At 40.3% G+C, this 24,790-nt stretch overlaps 1 protein-coding gene across 5 annotated transcripts in view; it reads right to left on the reverse strand.

Moving 5' to 3' along the window:
• HIVEP2 (HIVEP zinc finger 2) overlaps window positions 1-24,790 on the reverse strand; it is a 125,352-nt gene that overhangs the window by 4,488 nt on the left and 96,074 nt on the right. For 4 of the 5 annotated variants that reach the window (XM_052702625.1, XM_052702554.1, XM_052702705.1 and 1 more), the window contains 6 exons: window positions 21,658-21,702; window positions 14,734-20,359; window positions 13,807-13,961; window positions 8,754-8,929; window positions 5,919-6,020; window positions 4,465-5,375 (listed from right to left, as the gene is read on the reverse strand). In XM_052702625.1, coding sequence (XP_052558585.1) covers window positions 4,465-5,375; window positions 5,919-6,020; window positions 8,754-8,929; window positions 13,807-13,961; window positions 14,734-20,148 — 6,759 coding nt within the window. In that variant the 5' untranslated portion in view covers window positions 20,149-20,359; window positions 21,658-21,702. Of the gene's footprint in view, window positions 1-4,464; window positions 5,376-5,918; window positions 6,021-8,753; window positions 8,930-13,806; window positions 13,962-14,733; window positions 20,360-21,657; window positions 21,703-24,674; window positions 24,739-24,790 lie in introns of those variants that run through there. The other variant, XM_052702792.1, reaches the window with a different exon arrangement.

Raw genomic sequence — 24,790 nt, forward strand, 5'->3', positions numbered from 1 at the left:
GTGACAGTGTGTGCATGTCCACTGGATGCCTTCCAAGCTTGGCTGAGCACACACAGGATTATCTTTCTCTAACTCTGGCAGATGAGTTTTGAAGTGGTTGTACCTTTCATCCTATTAATACATCCCTTACAGATATCTAGCTTTGTCATACTTACACACATGCACATTCATAGGGAAGAGACTGAATATTAGAAGATTTCTCTCCTTTTAGCAAATATCCTGGAAACCCAAAGACTTGATTCTGTTTACAATATTAGATTCCATCACTGACTGCAGTGCAGAAGGTCACTGTTTTTTTGTTATATACTCAGAATGGATTCCTATAATTTCAGTGAGATGAGTTCCTCTCTTTGTCAGGCATAGGGGACCCATTTCATTTTCTCATAGTTCTCATTTGTAGCAGGTAAGCATATTTCTCTCCAACTCCAGGTGATACATAATTTTCCAAACAGTTTTAGGAGCTTTGCAGTAAACTTTTTAGCCTGATCATAAAGCTAGACTTCCACAACATACCCCAGTGCAAAGTCATAGCCAACTTCACACATATCCCAGAATGCCTTAATGGACAAGCCAGGGTTTATCGTGTATCTGGTACATTATCCAAAACAGACTATAGGGAATTAAGAGGAAGATCACATTTCAAAGCCTGGCAGCCCCAGATCCCCTCAGACCACAGCTTGCAAAAAGATGACAGGTGAAAAAAAATCAGTGTGATTACCATATCTTAAAGTACTCGTGACTTTTTAAAGTTAAAAAACAAAAAATAATGAACTCAATGGGGAAATTCAATTACAGAGGAACATAATTTCCATGTGCCTTCTAAAAGACAGATATTTAATACAGTGACTAAAAATCTATGTGGACTTCAGTTTCAGGATCAAGTCAATTTGCAGTCCTACTGAGAATGCACTATTGCAGACAACATGAACATATGTGGACCTATTTACAGTTCACCTTTAGGATTTTTATGCTAGCTTTCTGTACAGGAATGTATTTCACTCAAGACGATACAGCATTCAGAGTTCAAGAAGGGATTTAATATCCATATGTCTAGGGTGATCAAAGGATCTTGGGTCATAATGATTTTCTAGCGGTGATACCTAATTCCCTTCAGCCCTTCTGAATAGATCAGGCTTCAGACATCAAAATGAAGGAAAGAGAAAAGCAACTTAAGCAGGTAAACTCATATCAATAAAGCACACTACAGTAACTTCTTATTTTCAGAAACTGCTTGTGAAAACTGGCAAGGGGGAAAAAATGCACTAACTTCTAGAAGCTAAAACAGTTGCTAGGGACAAGTATGTTTTACTAACAACAAGGTAAATTCAGCTTCATGACTTAAAGAAGAGGCAAGAATTCTGGTCTATATGAGGAAGTAATGGGGTATATTAGAAGTGAGGAAAAGCAGGAGCAGAATGCAACCATTGATGATGAACCTGATGTTCACAGTATATGAATTGTCAGGTTGGAGGGCACAGTTACTCTGGACTAATCCTGTAGTCTCTTAATCATTTGAATGCCCTCTCACAGTTTAAGTACACCTGATGCATTCCTTGAGCATATTCTCCAGTTTAATGTCATCTGAAAATAATATTCAGCTCACGTATTCCAAGAATGCTCTGAAATGTGAGTCAAAGCACAATAAATATGACAATAGAGACATTCATCTCCAAAGCCTTTCAATCTACAGACAATAATTTAACTTGCCAAAGCCAAAGGTGCACTAGCTTTAGTCTACTTTGGAGAGAGTATCCTATTGCAAGGCAGCATCTTGTTATTAACTGCCAGAGGAAAAAAAAACAAAAAATTCTGTATTATTGTTTATTTTCCCATGCTTTTTTCCACTTCCTAAAGAAATAATTTCAACTGCTTTCTACATGGTACTTCCAATACCAGAGCACTTCGCTAGCCCTCTGCACAGGACCACGAAAGAGCATAAACATTCAAAGGGAAGAAACAAGAGGGGGAACCAGATCACCGCTGGCCAAACAGTCTAGAGCAAATATGTAAATTAATTGCAGTGGAGAAGAAATAAAACTCTTTTTTTTTTTTTTTTCCTGGTAACTTCAGGCACCAGAAATACAAAAGCACTCTAATTTCTGCAAGGATTGCATTAGGAATCCAATGCAAGTCTGACACAGAAAGCAGCACTGCATCAGTGATGCAGTTGCAAATTATGTCCTTATTTGCTGGATTTCACTTCTCTGAAAGTGAAAAAAAGTCTTTATTCCTTTTTCTTTTCTAACAGCTTTCAGACTCAGGTGTTATCTGTCTTCCCACACATTAACATGCATTTCACTTCAACTCAACTTCTGTTTGGCTAAAGTGTATCTCCTAGAAAGACATACAGAGATAAAGAATCCATCTTTCCTTCCTCACAGTGTTTGTTAGACGGATGATCATCCTCATCCCTGATTTCCTCATTTAAATTTGACCAGGCTCTGCTTCCGGTGACACATACGTTCAGGGTCCAGTGACTATGCTGAGCTTTGGGTTTTTCTCTAAATATCAACATGCCATTGATTTATCACTGCTTTCTTGTAGGACAAATGTCTGATCCTACCTCAAAAATAAGGTAAGTGTAAAGAGTCCATCTGGTATGGTGAAGAGCAATTTCCAAAGAAGGAGCTAAGAGTGCTAAAAGAGTCCTTACGATGTGCTAAACGCCTTGCTGGAAGGTGTGTATAACACACAAGGCAAATATTACAGCAAGAACTGTCACACTGCCAAAGAATGACTGTTCCATACCCTTTTGCCAGCATCCCCACACATCCAAGATCTCCACTACAGGATGCCAGTGGAAATGTCTCATGGAGGACATTACAACTTGAACTCTCTGTACAATGTCAGCTGTAGTTTCCCACATAATTCCTTGAATTTGATACCACGGCATTATGTCTCTTAAACTGATGGTTATTTATCTTTTCTTTTGTGCTTCCCTGCTTTGTCTGTGAGGCTGGTGGCTGGCTTTGCATTGTCTTTCATCTCTGTAAAGACTGTCTGTGAAACTGCGCAGGGTTTCAACATATCCTTCCCTTCCCTAAGGACAGCTTAGGAAGTTCCCCCCCTTCTGCTTCTTTCCCCAGCAACAGTGCAAACCATGGCATCACATCTAAGATGAGGTCAGGAATATCTTGCTAGAGGAAGCAGTTGGTGACAGGGAGATGGAGCAGGCTCTGGCCAAGGGCAAGAAGGGCTCTTCAATAGGTTGCTTGGATTTGTGTTACTTTCACTTATGTGCAGATTCGTTCAATACTGCAACTTACCCTAATTCTCCTGAAAAGCCAGGATGACTTTTGGATCTGTCTGGCTAGTGCTTCTTAGTATTGTTTGTGTTTCCAGCCACCTCTGCTGAGCTGCAATAACAAACCAACCCAAGCCCACCCTCCTCTGCTTGTCTCAGCAGAGAAATCTGCACTAGAGCCCTGGAGATACTAATTTCATAAGCTCAGGGTTCAGTTGATCTTCCCTACAGAGAAGAACTGTGACTACACAAACAGCAAAGAAGACTGGTGATGGAGAGGAGGGCAGGAGAGTCCTGTCTGATGTGGAGGCAGCCTGTCAGAGCTCACCCAAGTTGGATCCACGCATTGCCCAGAAAGGCACACAGTGAGAAGCTAGCAGCAGCAGCAAACATGATGAAAGAGCGTATGACATAAAAAAAAAGCACACACAGTAAGGCCATTTCCTAACACTAAAGACCAAATTTATTTGTGGAGGGAACTTTGCGAATGCTAGGGCCTGTCAAAAGCACCAAGTCTCAAGTATTTTCTGAGAGTTTATTTACTGAAAAAGAACAGCACAAACAGCAGCTGTGCAAGTTTTGTATACTTTCTTGTCCACCTAGACAGTGGTGTCTCTGCCAAAAGAGACAGTTGTGATGGTGCTTTCTGCTGGTAAACAATTGTCTGCTCCTGTCACAAAATAATACTATTTACACTCCAGCCACAGGTCCTGTTTTAGATGGGCACCCTGCTTTTCCAAGGATTTCCATTTACTTTAGTGTTTTTATTGCATTAAGCAATACATCAGGGATGGGCAACATACTGAAGTATCAAGGTCTTGAGCTCTGATCTGGGCTTGATTCCATCTGACAGTCTGGGAGGTAAAAGGTTTTACAGTGCAGTAACAAGCCACACACACCATGTAAGCTTCCTGGGCCATTTAAAGATAAAGACGGGGCAGTTAATGTAAGCCAGCCTAATTTCATTGAAGTTAATGGAGTTACTCTGATGTGTAGCAAGTGAAGGTTCAACCTTTTGGCTGACTATACTGTGTCTAACTGAATCAGCATCCTGACTCGGTCCCTGTTTATTGCAAAAGTCTTGCATTCACTCCAGGACTTCCCACTCAAGTTCAAAGCTTTGTTTTTCTACAAAACAGCAAAGTTCTTCAAAATAGCATGCACAAATTAAGCAGGAACATCATTTCTGACAACAGGAATAAATATTCTTTCATACTTACTGAATGACCCACTGGAATAGATTCAGACTGCAAATATTGACCCATAGGCAACGCTGGATTATGGTATAAGCCCCTCCTGGGAGATGTCGCTCTAACCGAGGCCATGTATCTCCTTTCTCGCCTAGGAGACAAATCTCTTCTAACAGATGCATCTTTCCCTGGTGACATTGGTCTCCTTGGTGATAGGTGACGTCTTGGTGAAACGTCCCGTCTTGGTGATAACTCTCTCCTCAGCACAGCCTCCTTCCGTGGAGAAAGGTGTCTCATGGGTGATATATCTCTCCGGGGTGACAAATGCCTTCTGGGTGACAAATCTCCTTTAGGCATTAAATACCTCTTTGGTGAGTTATCTCTATGTGGTGAAGAATCATAGCCAGGGGATGACTGCTGACTGGAAGGTGAGAGGTCCCTTGGAGACGAATTGGGGTCTAAGGAAAGCATGCAGTCCTCATCCATGCAGCTAGGTATGTCTAACCTGTCTTTGTCGGGCTCTGAATCGGTGCTTTTACTCTGGAAAAACCTCTGATATTCTGTCATCTGTGAGTCTTCACAGGAGTCGCTTGATGTTACAAGCTGAGTAACCTGAATGCTAGGTAAAGTGACCAAGTAACTGATGAGGGAGGAGTGTCCCACAGAAAGGGAGCCCTCGGGGGAAGCCCCCTGCGATGCCCCAGCTGAGTTCACCGACAGGGAGGAGAACTGAGGGGGCTGAGGGCTAGTGCTTCTTGATCTAGTTTTTGGTGTTGAGTCTCCCTGAGTATCATCAAAGTCATCCTCATCTTCATCATCTTCATCATTTTCATCACCATCCTCACCATCAGACTCCTCAGCATCAGAAAACTGATGCTCTGCTGACAGGCCTGCCAGGTTGCTACTCTTCTCTGTCTCCTGCTGCATGTCTTCCATGTTTTCTGAAAAAGCCATAGCAAATCAAAATGGTAAGCACATGCCACACTTCTTCTGTCACATTCAACCCCACCCAGAACACCTAGTGCCATCGCCGGATGATCTTCATCTGTGATGGCTAAATAAAGCCATTCCCAACAGTCTCAAAATGTATTTTTTTATATATATAAACCTTAAAACTCTATATCCAAATTCTGTCCTGTGAAAATGAAACAAAATTCACCCTACAAATAAAATTCACCCTACCCCCCCTTGTAACTTCACTGAATGTTACCATCCTTCATACATAAATTGATAATATTTGGTACTTTGTATGAGACAGATGACACATTTCTATTTCTAGCTCTTCCTGATGCATCATAAAAAACACTATAGACAAACAGATCAGATTTATTTTTTATATTTCCTGTTTGCTAGATGCTTCATAATTAAAAAATGCCCCAAATACTCTTAATACATTTTCCCATGCCAGGCACTATGCGAAAATGCACTGAGTCATTTGCATACTCCAGAGGCCATTCCAACTAAATTAAATCATTCTGACATACCTGCTTCTTCAGTTTCAGCATCGTCTACAGATGTCATTGATACTCCAAGCTCCAGGCATTTTTTCATGTGTGCTTTAGACTTCATATGTTTTGTCAGATTTCCTATGGATCAGAGATGAATCTAATTAACTGACAGCAGCAAAGATCACTTTCAAAGTGAAGTTTTGGTGTATAACTCAGTTATCCTGCGGATATCCTGTTTTCAGTTTAAAAACAAACAACAGTGAAACAGACAAGGCTGAACTCATCTGGCCCATTGCCCAGAGCCTGTTTTAATGAGAATGGGCTTTTATATCTTAAAAAAAGAGAAGAGAGAGAAGAGAAGAGAAGAGAAGAGAAGAGAAGAGAAGAGAAGAGAAGAGAAGAGAAGAGAAGAGAAGAGAAGAGAAGAGAAGAGAAGAGAAGAGAAGAGAAGAGAAGAGAAGAGAAGAGAAGAGAAGAGAAGAAGAGAAAATAGAAGAAAAGAAAAGAAGAGAAAAAAAGAAGAGAAAAGAAAAGAGAAAAGAAGAGAACAGAAGAGAACAGAAGAAAAGAGAGGTATATAGGCACCTCTCCACTCTTCCATACGACATTTAGGTGTACCAGCAAACTCAAAAACTCACTTTTGGCAGTTATTTATCCCTGGGCCTAGTGTCTGTGATAACTATATATTGCCTGGACATTAAAGAACAACAATGCACTGTTGTTCAGGGTTCAGTCAGTTTCACAGTGGCACTCACAAGCTAAGCACTCTCCCACTTATTTCATATGTGTTTCCAAACATTTAGTACTCTGAAGGCATTTGCTGAACCAGCGGTATCCCTCGAAAAGACACTTATGCCTGATTTCTCAGTGCAAGTTTACTGGCTGCAATCTCTGATCAGAGAGGAGCTGTACTGAAAGCACTCACCTGGGATGTGGTAAATCCAAGTTCAGCTCCCTGCTTTGGAGTATGGATCTGAACCAGACACAGCAGGGATTTGAAATCAGATCTCCCACTCCCATGAGGGAGCAATCTAACACTAGACTATTGACTTTCTGGAGTGTCTGTCTTCGTCTTTTTTTTTCACAGATAAGACAACTGGGTTGAGACTGGCCCCAGGGGACATTCCATAGCAAAGAATCCTGGGCACAAAAAGCACAAGCCAGAGAAATGAGAGTATCAGTCTAATCCATTAGCCACTTTAGTCACATCTGCAACAGACAACTGGGAAAGTGCCAACCCAGACACGGCACTTCTTAGTTCAAAGAAAAGCACTCTGTGAGTGTATGTATGCTGCTTTTGGGACCCTGACTGGTGTCTCCAAATGGCAGGAACAGTGCATCACTCTCTGAGATAGCAGAGGTGTGCTTAGAAGCTCACAAATTCCTTTTCTCTGATTTCAGTCCTAGGTAGTTCATATAACTCCCTTCTCAGTAAGTTTCTTACGGTGTCTGTGTACTGCATGAAAAATCCAACTCAGCCTTTGATGCTTCTATGTGGCTAAATACTTTGAAGGTCTGTCCCCAACTGTCTTCAGCAAAATAGCTACAATACTTATGAGGCTGACAACTGTCCATGAGCAGCAACACACCAGTTAAACACTTCTTGCACTTTGAAGGCTTAGTTTCTTCCTACTCATTCCCCTATTGTGCAACAGCACACCACCTCCTCCCTGTTACTTCTTCTCTGCCAGAAATGCCAGCCTCAGCAAGCAATTTCACATTTATTTCAATGCCATCTCTTCTGCCTGGAATGTTCTCTCTGAACAGAGCTGCAAAACCATGATCCTCCCTTTATGTCTCTCCTAAAGACCCATTTCTCCTGCAATGTCAAATGTAAATAGTGATTTAAGAACAGCTCCACAGATAGACCACAGAGACTACCAAATGCAGCTACTTCCATTTGTCTCTACACTCCCATCAAAGTTCTCATCTTAAACTAGATTGATGGGTCTACTGCCATCTATTAGCTGTGCCCATCTTTGGTAGAGGAAGAAGTGTTGGAGTCATGGAAACTATTATAATCCTCATTCCTCAACACAGCCATGAAGTTGCACTGGGATCTCATAGAAATTTATTTCAGCTTCTTCTCTTCTCCTTCAAGTAAATACAGTACAATAGGATCAGAACCAATTTCCCTTCATGGTCAGAGCAAAGCTAAAAAAACTGAGAATGTAAGGCTTGTTTGGACTGTGGTACAAAGAAATGCTACCGCAGAAGAGAGTTTTTCCTCTTTTATGTAGACAGTTGCATGGTAAATCCAAATTCCAAAGAATATCACGATCCATGGCCATCAGGTGACAAATGAAAGCTTTTTTTCTGTGCTGATAAATACATGTGAACACATGATATCAGATCTCTATCAATAATTAATGCTGCCGTGGATGGAGTGGCCCACCTGGGAGACATACATTAATTATAAACTTGAAACCGACCTCCTGCAAATCATGTGAAGGCATGTTTTCCTCACTAGCTGATGCTCTTCTTCTACACTGTGTCATACTAAGTGTACTCGTGTAGTAGCATTTGGGCATTGTTGCAGTTAAATTTGTACCACGTAACAACTTTGGCAAAAAAGTATTGTTTGTGAGGATAATTCTTAGCTACTATATTTTATCTCCAGAAAACTGGACCGGTCATAGCCCACAGCACTTAATGAAGCTATCCAAGGAGTCTCTAAGTCTCACAATATCCCTGGATAAATTCAAGAGAAAAGAACAATCTCTGTCACGGAGTCCTGTATCCATAAACATAGTCATTTTGTTTCAAAGAAAATTCTTTTCTTCAATGCAGAGGGTGCTTGGTTCCCAGATGGCAAAATATCTCAAGATTTGTTTGTGAAGTGGCAAAAGTTCAGGAAAAAGGGTCAAGTACCTTTAGTTTTGAAGGCAAAATTGCACAACTTGCATACATAAGGCCGGACGTCAGTATGAGTGCGGATATGCTTTTTGAGCATGCTCGGCTTTTTGCAGCGAATTCCACATTCTTCACAAATATACTTTCCTCGGCCACGTCCTCTGACATAGACATAGTCTTCATTTGATTTGTACCTGTTGAAAGAGAATGAGTATTTAAATCATATAGAGGCTAGAAAACATGCAGGCACAAACATTATCTCTATGCACCCAATCTTGATTTTATATCTCACCACAAAACTGCCACTGAAGTTCATGTGAACTGCTGAATTTTCAAGCTGAAAGGCACAAAGCATTTCCCTTTCACAGAGGAGGCACTGGTCTCATTGTGTTTGTGTATCTTATTTTTTTAACAATGTGAGAACGAAGAGCTGTGGTATGGGTATGCTACAAACACCTTGTTAGGAAACAGATTAGCCACCGCTCCTGTAGACAAAGCGCAGCCTCGTATATGAACTGCAGATTGGGTTCATGTAATCTATCTGTAGTCTTGAACCACGTGGGCATCTACCACCACTGAAAACAGAGCTCTTTTGTGGTATAATTAATTTGACTCATTTAAATGTATTTATCTGATTTATCCCTTGGGATCAGATAAATCACATCCTGCAAATGCCCATTTTCCCCTATTAAACATAAAGGGAATGCAGATAGCTAGCAAGAATGTATGTATTTACACTACTCATGTCTGAAGTTCCTAAACATGGATCTCACTCTAAGGAACACTGTGTTGAGCTCATGCAGGTATGGTACATGCTGCTCTAGAAACAAAATGGGAAACTTTCCACCTGCCTACTTAGCAGAACATTGTAAAAGGAATTTTTCTTAGCACAGGCATAAGCATTCAGTGCTATTTTTGTTGATTACATTATCTGTTAGGTAAGAATTAAGATATGCAAATCGATACAAACCTGCACATTTCATTTACTATTACAATAAACTCATAATACTGAAATCTAAAAGAGTTGAAGGGATCTGCCCCAGCTGTTTTGAGGCTTGAAGTTAGTGGGCATTCCATAGAGGGAGAACTTTATCCTCAGTACCCTGAAGTAAAATTCAGAAATTGCAAGAACCAAGAAATAATAATTTTCGATTCCTTTTTCCTTCACTGTCCTCTCCTAAGCAGCACAAAGTACTTTCAGACACATCGTGGATGCAAATCCCACAAACCATCACTGGTACTGACAGTCAGCACTTTAGATAAATAAAGGATTGTGTGAAAGTTCTGCTAATGTGATGATAACTCTATCAGAAGCAAGTGGCAGTTTGGAGGGTTACACTGAAACATTTTTCAAGTCTGCTTTTCTTAGGTGAACACCTCTGTGTGTTCAACAATATTACTGGCAATATAAATACTGCAGCTATCTTAAAAATGCATGAAACACTGTTTTGTTCTCATGTCCATTGTACCATCTACTGAAAACAGCAACTCCTTTGTTTTCACATGCTAACAACTCCTAGCTATCTCTCTATCCATTACTTCATCAGCCACCTTCAGGCCTTCTCCCAGACAGAACAAATGTCCAGTATTGTTTGAAAGACTGCCATGTTATCTGCTTTTCATCGTTCCTTGCTGTCCAGTTTTCTGGGATGGAGTCTACTAAATCAGCCCTGATTGATAATGCTAAGAAAAATGCTGTGTTACATCTGCTTTTCTGTAGCTCCATCTCTGCTGGTCTTCTGCCTGACCTCACTCCACCAGCTTCTGCTACTCTCAGATCCCACTGGGCACAAAGTCAATTAGATAACAACCATCTCTTTGTCATTCATATGCACAGCTCTTGAGCACAATTGATCTTGACTCTTTAAGTATGTCCCACCAAAACAAAACTGTAACAAAAACGACACACAGAAATTGGACATGTAAATATGGTCTGGTCTAAATGCTGAATCACAAATTTGAATCTATGGTAAATACCTTTCCTAGCACTATGAAATATTAAATCTTACTTTTAACTTGGGCTTCTCTCAAATTTTTCAGCAAGTTTCCCTTTCCCACTACATAACTTTCATGTGACTATGGTAACAGGTGCTCTGAATTTGATTTTAATGAGGTGCTAGAGTTAAAAGTATTCATAAGCCTTGGAGTCCTAAAATATCTAACTGAAATGCTATTTTATTGGGGATTTTCAATGATCAATGTCTATTACTGATAGATATAAAAGAGGAAACACAAGCAAAGTGTGCACTATTGCTGCAAACTGATAACATAATAAAGCAAGATGTCAGATGAGTGGGAACATTTGCTTTATCCCTCCTTTCTTTCAGCTTCACACCATAAGTAACTAACAGTATGTAGCAAGCATTGAACTTAAAATTGCTGACTTTCTTTTATATCCCACCAGGGTTCTGCAGTCATAGTTGATGGAAAGCAGATTTTGTGAATCAAATCATTTCATTTGAATCAAGCCATCCACCAGAGGTGATAATATTGTTGGTAGGTTCCTACTTCAAAACCCCTTCTGCTGCACAGCTTACAAACAGCTCTTGACTGGCTTTGGTGTGGTAAGTGATGTTCTGTGACATCTGCTTTTCTGCTGAACTCCATCCATTCTGTTGCTTCAGCTTCTCACTGGTTCCAAGCCCTACCTAACTCACTTTTAGTCTATTTGACATACAAGCACTTTGCTGCCCTGGCACAGAGCAGCTGCATGACCACACCTTCCTGTATAAAAGACAAACTTCCCAGAAACTGAAAACTGTGATGACTGCAAATCTTCCTCAGCTGTGAATTCTGAATCGCTTTCTCTGCATTTACAGTACAAAAATAATCAAGAGCCCTCCTCAGGACAAATGAAAAATGAATGAAAACACCCTGCTGAAACAAGATATTGCCACTCGTGCTTATCTGTCTAGGGGAGAGAAGATGAAACAAACACAACAGACATCTTATGCATAGTTCAGTGCACTGCTTGTGCGCTCAGGTGATGCAAATATGAGCTTGATGAAAGAACAGCTCTACAAACAGCCAAGAGCAAGCAAGCAAAATAGCCCACTCATCTTAAAAAGCTAGCTTTTGGAAGTCATAAACTAAAACCTGAAGAAGAGGACAAACTGATTAGTCAGAACAGAAAGTAATAGAAGTCAGGGTTACTAAATGTAAAGAATATTAGATCAATTTAAAAGAACAAATGACCAAAACCAAAATAATGAAAAGAATAAATCCCCTTCCACAAACAATTCCAGTAAAATGAACATTAAAATGTTCATCTAAAAGGAAAGCGTGGACTGATTAACACTATATCACCTCATTCACTATAGAAAGCTACATATGAAGGCCATACGCTCCTATCAGAGAAGCATACTGCACCAATTATTTGTGCCCTCCCAACTCCAGAAATTAATGTGTACATCAAGTTTTCTTTCTTTTTGTTCTATTTCAAGAAAGGAGAGTAATCATAGCCAAGTAATACTAGGAGATACACCTAACTGACACGTGAAATATATTCTTTTACACAAATAGTTTCATAGACCTTGTTGGTGTACAGGGAAACTTAAGATGGTGTGAATAACACACTAAGTTTTCATAAAGAAGGTGTTAGACTGTAGAGGAGTTTTATAGAGTGATCCGTTGCACGTTGCACTGATCTGAATCCCCTACAAGTTGCTTTTCTTAACACACTTTAATCCTTCCGACCTCTCATCATTTAGCTTACATCAGCGCAAGCTATCTTCAGCTGAGTGATCCAAATTCAGAAATGATACAGAGTGGGAAGCAGGCAAATCTTATACTTCAAAGTGGGCATGAATTCAAGTAATAGCTTTTTAAATTTCTTAAAAACTTATGGTCATCCCTGAACTTGGATCGCTCTGATGCAGCCAACATACTGACTTGGGTACTAGAAAAATGTACAGCCACAGAAAACATCCAGGCTCTGTGTCTGGGCCAGCATACCAACTGTAATGTTCAAAATAACATTTTCAGTCTTTCAAGTAAGATGCAGGCTCTACCCTGTAAGATGCAGGCTCTACCCTTTCACTGTTACAGACCAGAAAGAAATGTCAATGTTTATTTCATGGACATTGTCCAAGGGGAATCAAGCTACATGATGGTATGAAGGACAACTTTTAGAGTACAAAATATGAGAGAAGGAATAGCATGTGCAAATTTATCACATCTCCTTCACTAACTACTTAGTTATCCCAATAACACATTGTTATGAGACTATTTGGGTTTGGTAAGACTAAAAAATAACTACTTTGTTCAGCCTTTTGACTACTTACTACTAATCTTCAGCAAATAATTGCACTATGTCAGAATTTTTAAAAGAAATAAAGCAGTATCTTACATTTTAGAGCATACTCTTAGAGAGAGATAAACAACTGTTCATTTCTTTTTTTTTTTTTTCTTTAACAGACTTCATAAGCCTCAAAATATTGCTAATGATCTTTCAGTTCTCCTTTTTCCCTCTCCCTATTAGTTGTTCCTATTATCAAAGGAGCAAGAGATAACCATAGTAAAATTAATCATTTTATCAACCTTAGATGATATATCCATGGATTAGGCTTAGAAAACAGATTTCATTGCTATCTCGGATTTTATCATCAAATCCAACTTCAGTAAATAAATATAATATTACGAGAATAAGAGTAAACTTTCCAAGCTAGCCTATTCAGAGAGCCTATTTGTGTGCCTAAGCAGAGGCACACAAAGTCAAAAAATGGAAAGATGTCCTTATGGAAGCTATTAAACAATTGCATAGAAAATAACAAAATCTTGAATGTGCATTTCTTTAATTATAATTGAAAGAACAAAGATGACAATGCAGAGTGAGCATTCTTAAAAGGATGCAAAAACTATAACTGTCCTATAGCATAGTAGAACTATGAGTAGCTACACAGATATCCTGTAGTTTAACACTGACATATACATAAGACAAGAAGAAGCTTGGGTGCTACAACACACGGCTGAAATACAGGAGACTGTTTACATCCCAGTTCATTCACATTCATTTTCAAATCTAGTCAAAACAACAGGCTGAGCTTTGAAATTTCCAGTTGCATTTTCTTACCCTCCTTCAAAGATTTTAATTCGTATCGGCTCAGTTTGTTTGGATGTAATGTCTTTATCTCCATGAATGTCTCCTTTTACTCTTTCTTTTATAATATTCCCCACTACTTTCTTTTCAAGCTTGCTGCCAAACAAGAAGAATGGCTCGTGTTTCATCTGCAGAACAAAGTCAAGGAATGGCGTTACTGCTGGAACACACAATAAATGCACACTTTATTTCAAGTACTTTTAACATTCCAGGTCAAAGCCAGACTTTCATTGGTGCAACTCTAGACAATGAATTAATTTGTCCCATTCAGCTTGGTGGAGAATAAGAGAGGGGGTAATCTAGATACATTTTTATGTGAGCCTGGAAAGAAAATGCAGCACCGTATCTTTCCTCAGGAGGAAAAAAACAAAACAAAACAAACAAACAAAAAAAAAACAACCATGGAAAATAGAGATGGAAAAGCCTTAGAAAGTAATTTATTGCCATTACAAAATTTTCCCTGGCACCATTATCTAATGCTTAGTCCATGAGGACGAATCAGTATGTAAAAAACATTAAAATGATCTGAAGAGCCTTGCTTAATTTTAAGTTAATCTTTACTTATGGACCTGCATGGATGCTTATGTCCTCTGTTTGAATATGGGCCATGCAACAAGGACAAAATAAAAGGAGATAACTTTTCAGGTTCTGAAATATGTGAAGAACAGGTTTTGAAAGCCTGACTTTTTAGAACTAATTCTCAAAATGGAGACAGAGGCAGCAGAAGTAGCAGAGTTTGCAAAGGGGTAAACCGAGGCTCAGAAGTTGTGATGGGAAGATATCAAAGTTTGATTTCCCAACGGGAATTTTTTTTAAGTAATTACACTGTATTTCATAGTTTACTTGGATTTTCTCAAATAAAGACATATTAATTTAATTTTATTGAAACCTTCTATTTACCTGAGCAAGTTGCTTCCATGCACTTGATGATGTCAGTTTACCAGCTCCAGGTCTATGCATAGCAGCCAGGGTGTAGATTTCTGTGGTGTTTTTTTGCTTGGACCTTAAAAGTGCTAATGTGGTCTTTGTACTCAGCCCAGATGGATTTGGGTTACATGAACTTATACACCATGAAGCGTAAACAGAAGATTTGAGAGTTGGTTGCTGAATGTAATTGGGTTTCGTATAGTTTAAGAAACACCAGCTCACAGTAGTAGTAGTGCGCAGACTTGGGAACTGAAGGATCTGCTGAAAATCCGCTACATCTGTCAGGAGAATAGTTGAGCCCGTGACTTTCCCACTGGTACTGGATGTCATCTGGACTAGCATCCCAAGAGGCAATTTTGGATGTTTCTGTTGGTCTTCTGGCTGAATTTCTCCTGGTGGCAATGAAGACCTTTGTGGACTCATGCTCATATCTGAGGCTGTTTCATCAACATCCAGTTCTTCTGGAGATTCTCTTCCTTCAGAAGGACCGCTGGATTTCTGTCCTGGTGATGTGGAATCAAAACTAGAAAGTTTCTCCCTGATTAGTGGGAAAGCATCAGCTGTTGGCACACTGACAGGTGGGAAATCTTGAGATGAAGAGGACGACAGTGGTGAAGAGGATGACACGGATGGCAGACTTTCTTTTGGCTCAGTAGCACAGCTCTGCCTTACTAGTTGAGGCTTCTGCATTCTTGGAAAATCTTTCTTTATATCTGAGTTAGTTAACTCAACTGCACTTAGCTCTTCAACTATCTGCCCATACATTTTTTCTTCTTTGACTCGTTTCTGCTGCTTGGTCTCCATGAAGAGCTCCAAGCTGCTGGCAGGTGAAAGCATCCGTTTGCTTCCACCCAAGGTAGAAGCCATGTCAGAACTGGAAGTTAAACAGAGCGGAATTGAGGACTCCAGTCCAAGTGATAGTGTCTGTGGCACTTTCCACAAAGGGTATTTTTCTAGCCCTCCATGTTGACCTAACATCTGAGCTATGTTAAATCCAATTCCATGCATTGTTGCACTAGTTACCAATGTTCTTTGAGAAACAGTCTCATCAACTTTACAAATTACAATTGCAGGACTGTTGCTCTGTCCAAGGATCTGGGAAATGCTTGTGTACATGACACTACCATAAGACGGCACATGGGTTTGAATCCTGACGGGAACAACTGTTCCTGGCAAAGGTTGTACAGATCCATCACTGGGGGAGTCAAAATCTGCCTGAAGATGCTGTTCAGAGGAGGTATCTGTTGGTTTAATGCTATGCTCTGACTGGTACTTAGCAAGAGTAATTTTTGAATACTGCCCAGATGTTCCTGAGTAATGCTGGTATGCTTGCTCTTTAGCATGCACATAATCAGCTGGTTTCTTTCCAATAAGCTCTGGAGAGTGTTCCAGGTGATAACTTGGAGGAATGTCTGTTTGGAAAGGTTGCTTGATGTAAGATTTCTGCAGCTGCTGTACAAAATGATGCTGGAAGTGTAGAGGTTCTGTGCATGACTGCCACAAGACTGGCTGCTGAGATGGTGGTAAATGAACCATGCAGACAGTTGGATAAGGGAACTGAAACAAGGTGCTATGAATAGAGGGAAATGGGACATTTTCCTGATGTGCAAATAGCTGCTGTTGCTCTGATGGATGTTTGTTAGAAATATAAGGTGCCTGTTGGATCAAAGGAGTCCTTAACATTTCTGGACTATCTGCAAGAAGAGCCTGTTGTTGGGCGAGGTGGGATGAGTTATTAGCAAGTGGAACACAAGCGCCAACAGCCTGTTTTCCAGAGTCATCTACTTGAATGGGCTGAAGCACAGATGAAGGCGAGTGATGCCAAGAAAGCTGGGAAGAGCGAAGACCAGCCTGTGCATGTTCCATCTGCTCCTGCTTTATACTTTGTTCTGTGCTTTGATCAGTCTGGGAAATCTCTGGGAAACCGCTAAAGGAAGCCTGGCGGACCAAGAAGCATTTCTTCCTTTCCCGTGATGGAGATAGAGCAGTAGTCGGTGTCCCAGCCGAAGAAGCATGAGACAGGTTCCCATAATCAAAGGATTTACTTCGAATCTCAGGGATTTCAGCAGCGTGAGGACAGGGCATCTGTTCAGATGAGCAACGTCTCATTTCCCTCTGATGGTGATGCCCAGGGACGGAAAGTGAGTAAGCACCAGCTGGAACTGTTAAAAACTCAGACTGTTTTCCAAACTCATCTTGTTTGGAAGGTGTGATGAACTTCACATTTTCTTCTCTTTCAAAGGACATTGAAAAACTTGAACTGTGGGACAAATTACTTTCCTGGCTAGGGCTGCGAGAAAGGCTTGTACCAGTGGACTCAAAACTGGAATCTCCAGAAGAGTGCTCCATGTCAGCCAGTCGTAAACGCTTCTTCTTGGGTGGGAGCTTTTCAGCTGGCAGTTGAGAAAGGGTTTCACTTCTCTGAGGCCACTGGAATTCTTCAGTTGGTCTCTCCTGCTCTTTGTTCTGCACTTCTTTATCTTTCTCCGGCTTATCCGGCTCCTCTGTGACACGAATTTCAGGTACCTGTATGTTGTGCTGGCGAACCAACCTGGGCTGCATATGATATGACTGAGGCTGCTGGGACGGAGACGGCTTATTGGTGTCAGTATTTTCTGTTTGTGGAGCTCGGTCTGGACTCATTGGGGAGTCACAAATCTCATTCTCACATGTTTCAGACGGTGAATAGATCTTATCTTGCTGGCATGCAATATGTTCTGTAGATTCAGACCTTTCAAATGAGTTTGGCCTGCTCAACGAATTTGTGTGCTGAATGACAGAAATGACATTTCCAGGGGGCTTTCTAGATAGTGATTCTGCAGTCTTTTCTTGCTCTGCAGTTAAGGCTGAGTCTTCCAGAGAAGCTGCTGGACTTCCAGACTGCAGGTAAGGCCTGCACATGTCAAAACGTTCTGCATGGCAATGGACAGAATTGTCCAGACCTTGAAGGGAAAATCCACTCCTTGGCACATCCTGAATTTGGGATTTGGGATCAAAGTCCAAAGGCTGAATTCCTGCAGTGCTGCTAGTCGTACTGCTGCAAAGCATGGGACTGTCCTCTTCATCTCCAACACTCTCCTCTTTCCTTCGCTTTCTGTTTTCAAAAGTTCCAAGCATGGATGGCATCGCCTGAGATTGTCCAAGTGGATCAATGAAGTACTCTCCTCCCTTGTTTACTCCACCTAAGGATGGAGAGTCTCTGTAGTTCTGCTTCTGAGCTTCAAATTCTTCCCATTTTCTGTAGTGCTTTCCACTGGCATCATAGTCATAGAAGGTCTTGTCTCCCACTTTCTTCTCTTTTGAGGATGGTCCTTTGTCACCTGCTATTTGTCTACTGGAAGAAATAATTATATTTTTCCCTGGTCTTCCATGGTAATCTGAATCTGAGTGCCCCTCCTGCACAGAGGGCAGTTCAAAGGCAGCCTGTCTTCTCAACATCCTTTGGTGGGATATTCCCACTGTGCCAGGGTAAAAAACATCATCAGAGCCAGTCATCTTCTCATCAAATGAATGGCTTCCTCTCAGAGATGGGGGAATACTTAAGCTGTTTGCAGAAGAGGTTGGCATGGAGTTGCTTCTTATAAGAGGAGAAGAATCTACAGGGGGTTCAAGAAGGACAGGCACCTCACCCTGCTGACTGGCTTGGTACAGGTTGGATTCACTTTTGATGGGGGATGTGGCGCTCTGGGATTGTCTAGATTCTGCATTTCTGCCTGGATAAACTTGTGTAGATTTAATAGAGCTCAAATTACTGGAGTCAATGAGTTCTTCTTTATTTGGAGTCAGCTGAGAAATATGTTCCTCAAGCATTTTTATATCCAATCTGTTATTTAAGAGAGGTAATGGCTCTGCTTTGCCCTTTCTACCTATTAAACTATGTTCCTGATTTGTTGTGGCTACTGTTAGTGCTGTTCTTTGATTAATCCTATAAAACTTCCCAAAGATGATCTCTTCATAAGACTTTGCATTGGTATTTGGTGGGCTTATTTGTTGCTCAGCACTTTCTGAGCGGGAAAAGTAACCCGAGTCAGTGCTTCCTTTACTGTGTGGGCTCAGGAGGTTTAACGACTGCTCAGAATCTTGCCCTTTTTTCTCTGACAGTCTTAGTGCAAGTCGCTGCTTAACTGTGTGAGAGTCATCAGACTTAGTACTTAAGGATGGGTTTTGCAATATATCAGAGCCAATATAGGGTGAACTCTCACTGGGTAACTGAATTCCACTCTTAGGGATAATCAAAATGGGCACTTTCATTGGCCCCACCAAGGACTCTTCCATGGAGGAGTGAAAACTGCTCCTGCTAGCCATGTCCAGGGGGAGCTGTGGGACGGGGCTCAGTTTTTCAGACCCCTCCATTAGGAGTGAGGTCTCCTCATCAGTGTCTGTGCTCTGCTCACCATCTGAATGTATTTCAGCTTCCACATCAATGTAACTGGCATCTAGATCCAACTTAGAGACTGCTGACTCTGTGAAAGGTACCAACCCTGCTTTAATTGCATGGGCATGTGACTTTCTGTGCTTGTAGAGGTTGCTCTTTGTCTTGAAGGAGAAACCACAAGGAACACAAGGGTATGGTCGTTCCCCAGTATGAGACCTAATATGCTTTTTAAGTACACTGGGTTTGGCACAAGCCCTGTTACAGTAGGGACAAATGTACTTCCCAGGCTTTTTGGGTTTGTGCTCCTTCTTGTGAGCATCTTCTGATTGTTCTAAAGATTTCTGTGAATATTGGCTGTAAGTGGGGTTTAAGCTTGAAATCTTCTTCCTGGAGAAACCTCCACTATGGCTATGCATATGAAAAGGAAATAAGTCCTCTGAGGCAACTGATTGCAAGTGGCTAGGAAACTGCCATGGAGGGCCTTCCAAGCTCTGATGTGGCTTTATGTTGTGCAAGAAACCTTGTGGCAATGAATGCTGTGGGAAAGAAAGTGAATGTTGACATGAGTAAGGAGTTGGACGATGCTGTGGATATTGCTTCTCCGTGACTTGCTGTGCAGCTTCGTTTGATGATACCAGTTTCCCAGAACTAAAAAGTTGTGCTGATGCTGTGTTTCCAATTTGCTCGTGATCTATTTGTGGTTGCCTCTGTATTTCTTGATTGCCAAAAGTGCTCATCTTAATAACAGCTGAATGTTCTTGCCTCCATCTACTTGGTACTTTAGCAGTTTCTCCAGACCCTGAGGTAGCGTTTTGCCCTATAGCTGTATCCCCAGAGTCCATTTTGTTACACAAGGTCTTAAGTGCTAGTTCACTTGAAAGCTGTGCAGACTCATGGAGTGTGTCCAAAGCTGTGCTTTTTAAAGTTTTGTTGCTCCCATTTTTCCAGAGCTGTTGCAAGTTCACAGACTTTTCTTTCTCTTTGGAACTTTCTACGCAGTAGTCTATAGGCATTAGATTTGTGTCTGTATACTAATGTGATTATTATACAGTCCTGTCCATGGCATAAACTTTCTTAAGCAGTTTATTACACATTTGCAAAGGCTTATTATAGCATTTGGACATTTTCCATTATTATTAAACACTGAGATGCAGAATGACACAGAGATATTTGTGATCTATTAGAGCAAAATTCTCTTCATCTCTTCCATGGCGACACAGCTATCTGTAAGGAAAAAGTAAAAACAAAGAACCCCCCCCCACAAATTAGTATAGTCAGGCAAAATAACATCAGTGCAATTGATTGCATTTTAATTGAGCCTTTCATTAAAAATATTAAGGTACTTAAGTAAATGTAACTACATTTCACAAAAGCCCATTTTGTGAGGAGACGCAGTAAAGACTGGCTCCAAAGATTTCACACAAGTGTAATCACTAGTCAATAAAACCCATAAGAAGAGAAAACAGAAATCTACCCTTCTCAAACTGAACAGTTTTGTAAGGCTTTCTGAGGTCTTAAAAGAGATGCGGCTTTCAGGAAGTCTGCCATCCAGTCTCAAAGCCCTTTCAGCAGACCACTGCTGAAAACAGAGTCCTAACCCCATAGGTAGGAATTACCTTATCCAGTATTACTCACCTGCAGTTCAGATATGCACTTAAAGTCACCTGGCTTTCCTCCAAAGTCAGAGGAAGGCAAACAGAACTTCCAGAGGTATAATCTTTCTATATCATGAGGGGTGCTTCACACATATGGGGTGTGTATGTGTGTACATAAATATATATATGGCCATCCACTCTAGATATGCTGTTTGTAACTCTTGCCTAGCCAGAAATTCTACCTGACTACCTTGGATAATACACCTATTTTTAAGACAGCTAAAGAGAGATACTACTTCTCAGCTTAGATCATGTAGCTCATTTTACAAGGAAGAGTTGATCCTTTTTTTAACTGCTTTTAATCAGTCAAAAGCTACACCAACTAAGTATTCTGAACACAGTAGTATCGATACCTTTCCACATCTTCATTTTCTGACCATTATATTAAATTTTAGTGAAAATGTCTTGCTAGAGGTAAAACACACATTGGAGAAACAAGCTGTGACTGTTTTTAAGTGACTTCAGTCTTTTAAGTTTCCACACTGAAACATTTCCATCTAGCTATGTATGCAGGCTTTATGCTTACATGCAATGTGATTCCAAAGTTCTATTACAAAGCAGAAAACTCAGCAGTATAAATTTCACAGATAAGTACAGCATTTGAATTTTTGAAGAACAACATAAGCTTCCATATTATCCGAAGAGGGTATTTTATGGATGAAACAGTGGAAATTATAAAGACAGTCAAGATTTTGAAGAAGTGAGAAAAAAGGTTAAAAAAACCCCAACAACACAGTACTAGAGATACTGGAATATTTTTAATGCCTCCAGTGGAAAAACTGAATTGAGCTTGAAGAAATATTAGAGCAGTGCAGGAAAACTCAGAGGGAACGAAAATATATGCCTTTTTCTGGTAAAAACAATTACCTGCATCTTGTAGGCAGCTAATAGGCATGACTATCTTCAGATTTCCTGTAGAAAAAAAAAATACAATCATAAGAAATTACTGATATTAAGTATAAACGCTGAAGAAAGTTTTCTATTATTTACAGTAAAGGCCTGAAAACTTCATTCATCCATCTCCTGGAAAAAATATTGCATCTCAGAGGTCTGAGCCAGTACCTTTTGCAGAATATGAGCATGAACCTTTTTAAGAGCCTTTTAAGGACAGCTTCTAAACTGGAGCACTCTAACCTTCTTGAATCTGTAGAAATAGAGATGCCCAATGTCACTCTTCATTCCTACACCCTTGCTAAGCCTGGATTATCGCTGAATCCTATTGACAAATCCCCTTTCAATAGCTCTTTCCAGCTAATACTTTCAGGCCTTCCAGGCTACTCATTAAATGTTTCAGGGACCAGGATGAAATCCCAGCCAAGTTGTCACCATGAAGGTACAAGAAAAGTAGTGAAATGCAGTATCTCAATTCAGTTAATATCAGTGAGAGACGGCTCAAGAACATATGGCTGCCTCCTCAAAAGAGAAACCTACAAACCAAGTGCATATTGAAAAGACTTCTGTACCTGCTGTAATTTGCCACCTGTCTGACCATCATCTGACTGCAGGATGATGCATTACAGAAAAGACCACACCCAGAAAAGGAGAACTGACTGGTGTCTGGCTTGGCTGAAGGATCAGTTCCCCCTTGCAGTACAAGGAGGATTCTCCCATGCAGTTTTCAGCAAATCCAATTTCAAATTCAAAAACAGAATTTGTTTTGTTAAAAAAGGATGTTTGTTCAATTTGGATAACAAAAGCAATACTTATTAGTTTTCTTCAGAGGTTTTATTTAGGTCAAAATCTAGAGTACTTTCATTTATTTTAAGAAGAGATCTTTAGAAATACCTGAGGTATTATTAGTGGCAGAGGAAGGGATGTGGGTTAGTATAATAACCTCTGGTAAGACTGTCAGAAAAACAGCTAAAACACTTATTCCTTCTCCACTGAATAAAACCAACAGATGATAAAATAGTAAGATAAATAAGAAACTCATCAAAAGTAAAAAGATATTTTAGTTCTCTGTAATCACAATAAGTGATTAATACTTTTACATAATAATATTTTCAAAGAACAAATGGATATTAGTTAAAACCCCATCCATGAGGAGAGAAGAGAATCACTACTGTGCCACCCACTAGCAATCAAAAAGGACAAGGGGGAATGTTCCTATGCAAAAAGAGCATAAAATTACTAGCTATCTTCAAATATAAGTACTTTTTTTCCTTATTAGGCAATTTTGCAAATGGTGAAGAAAAAATTTCTAGAAGATGGAAACATCCTTTCACTTCCATGCTCCCACTGCCAAGAACATATTCAGAGAATAAATCTGCCAATCACAGAAACAAGACAGCAAGAGTTTTATTTGAACAAAAGATTATGCTAGTACACTTGCATCAATTCCAGTTCAGTTTTAGAGTTCAAGTTATTTGGTGATCCTTACTATTTTCAGAACATTCTGTATGATTTTTCAACCTACACTATGAAACAGGTACACACTAATTACAGGGATTATTGATGGCTTAAGTTTGGCCAACGTCTTTCTCCTGGGGAAAATAAATCCTTTACCAGAATCAACAAAGTCATTTCTGGTTTGGTTTGAACTGTTATCCACCCTGTGTCAAAGATGGTTTTAATATTATTTCTCTTTTTTTCCTAGGACTAAGTTTTACTGGAGAAATCCAACACACTGCAAAGCTAGTTTGCATTCTGCCTGTTTTTTTCCAGTCAAACTTTTATCTCATCTTCCTGCATCCACAGACTAACTTAAGCCAACAAGAGTCTTCCAAATTTCAACTGATTAATGTGTCTCCTTTGGAAAACACTGTAAATACACTTTTCAGTATTGCTCGTCATCACGAATATATTCTTCAACAGACAGAAGCTCTCTATATTTCAGAAATTTCATATTTGAGAGTAGTGAACTAAGGACAAAAGTAGTGAACTAAGGATGATAAAAATGCACATTTTCTTTAATGCTTTTTGGTGCTGTTTGGCTTCACTGCAGTGGCCGAGAGGAGCCCACCTATGGGGATCAGACAGCGTGCACGAGCTACACCGAGCACATCGTTTGCCACCAGCTGCAAAGGCCTCCCTGGAACTGGCCCAAGCCAGGTTCCCATTGGAATGTGGCCTGTTGGCCAGATCTCCCACCACACTGACTGCACTATCTGCCTGCCTCAAACCAGGGCATTTCACTTCTCTGCAACTTTGAACACAAGGACATTACTGGGAAACTGGGAACTGTATTTATGTCAGATGCACCAACCAAATAAAGACATTTAAAACTTTCTAGGAAGGAGAATTGCTCTGTCATTTCTGTTCCTAATGTGCCTCTGAGCTAAGTACAACAGACACAGATCTGGTTGGCTACAGAGCTCCAGCTCCAGGATTCTTCCTTTTCCTTTTTTCCTTTTTTTTTTTTTTTTTTTCCCCAGATCATTAAAATGGTTACACTAAACAGCTTTAAAATAAAATCTGGCAAAATACAACTTTTACTACTTCTCAATTTGTAGCTCATATTACAGCTCTTGCAAGTGAACAAATTGGAAGCTTATGTCTTCCCAGCTAAATCCTGAGTGCACCATACAGAATAAATATTGACTCTAGAGTAAGGAGTAAGGGTCAGATCCAGCCTTGCTTTAAATCTTTCCTGTCCACCTCTGCCAGCACAAAGCTGTCCTAAAACCACTGTAACTAGCCCCTGAGGAACTCATATTCTATAGGACACCAGTTAGTAGAGACAAGCTTCTGCAGCGGCTCCTATAAAATCCCTATGCTCACATAAAGACCTCTGCCAAGACCCTTATTAGCCAAGCTTAGTTTATGTCTGGGATGAGACCAGCAGCCAGTCAGCCTTACAAAGGAAACAGACCACCTCTGAGCTATTCCACACCTGCAAGTGAGAATGAAACTGACTTGGCCTTTTGGGAAGAAGAAGAGCATACCTTTGGCTTGCCATCCTATCCCACGTTTCCTTCTGCTCCACTAATGATATACCCACAGAGCTGTCTGGTAAGGACAGTGCAGTGAAGAAAAAAGAAAAGAAAAAAAAAAAAGATTA

This window comes from Tympanuchus pallidicinctus, unplaced genomic scaffold, assembly GCF_026119805.1.
Source record: "Tympanuchus pallidicinctus isolate F22 unplaced genomic scaffold, pur_lepc_1.0 scaffold1, whole genome shotgun sequence".
In the NCBI taxonomy this organism is placed as follows: Eukaryota; Metazoa; Chordata; class Aves; order Galliformes; family Phasianidae; genus Tympanuchus; species Tympanuchus pallidicinctus.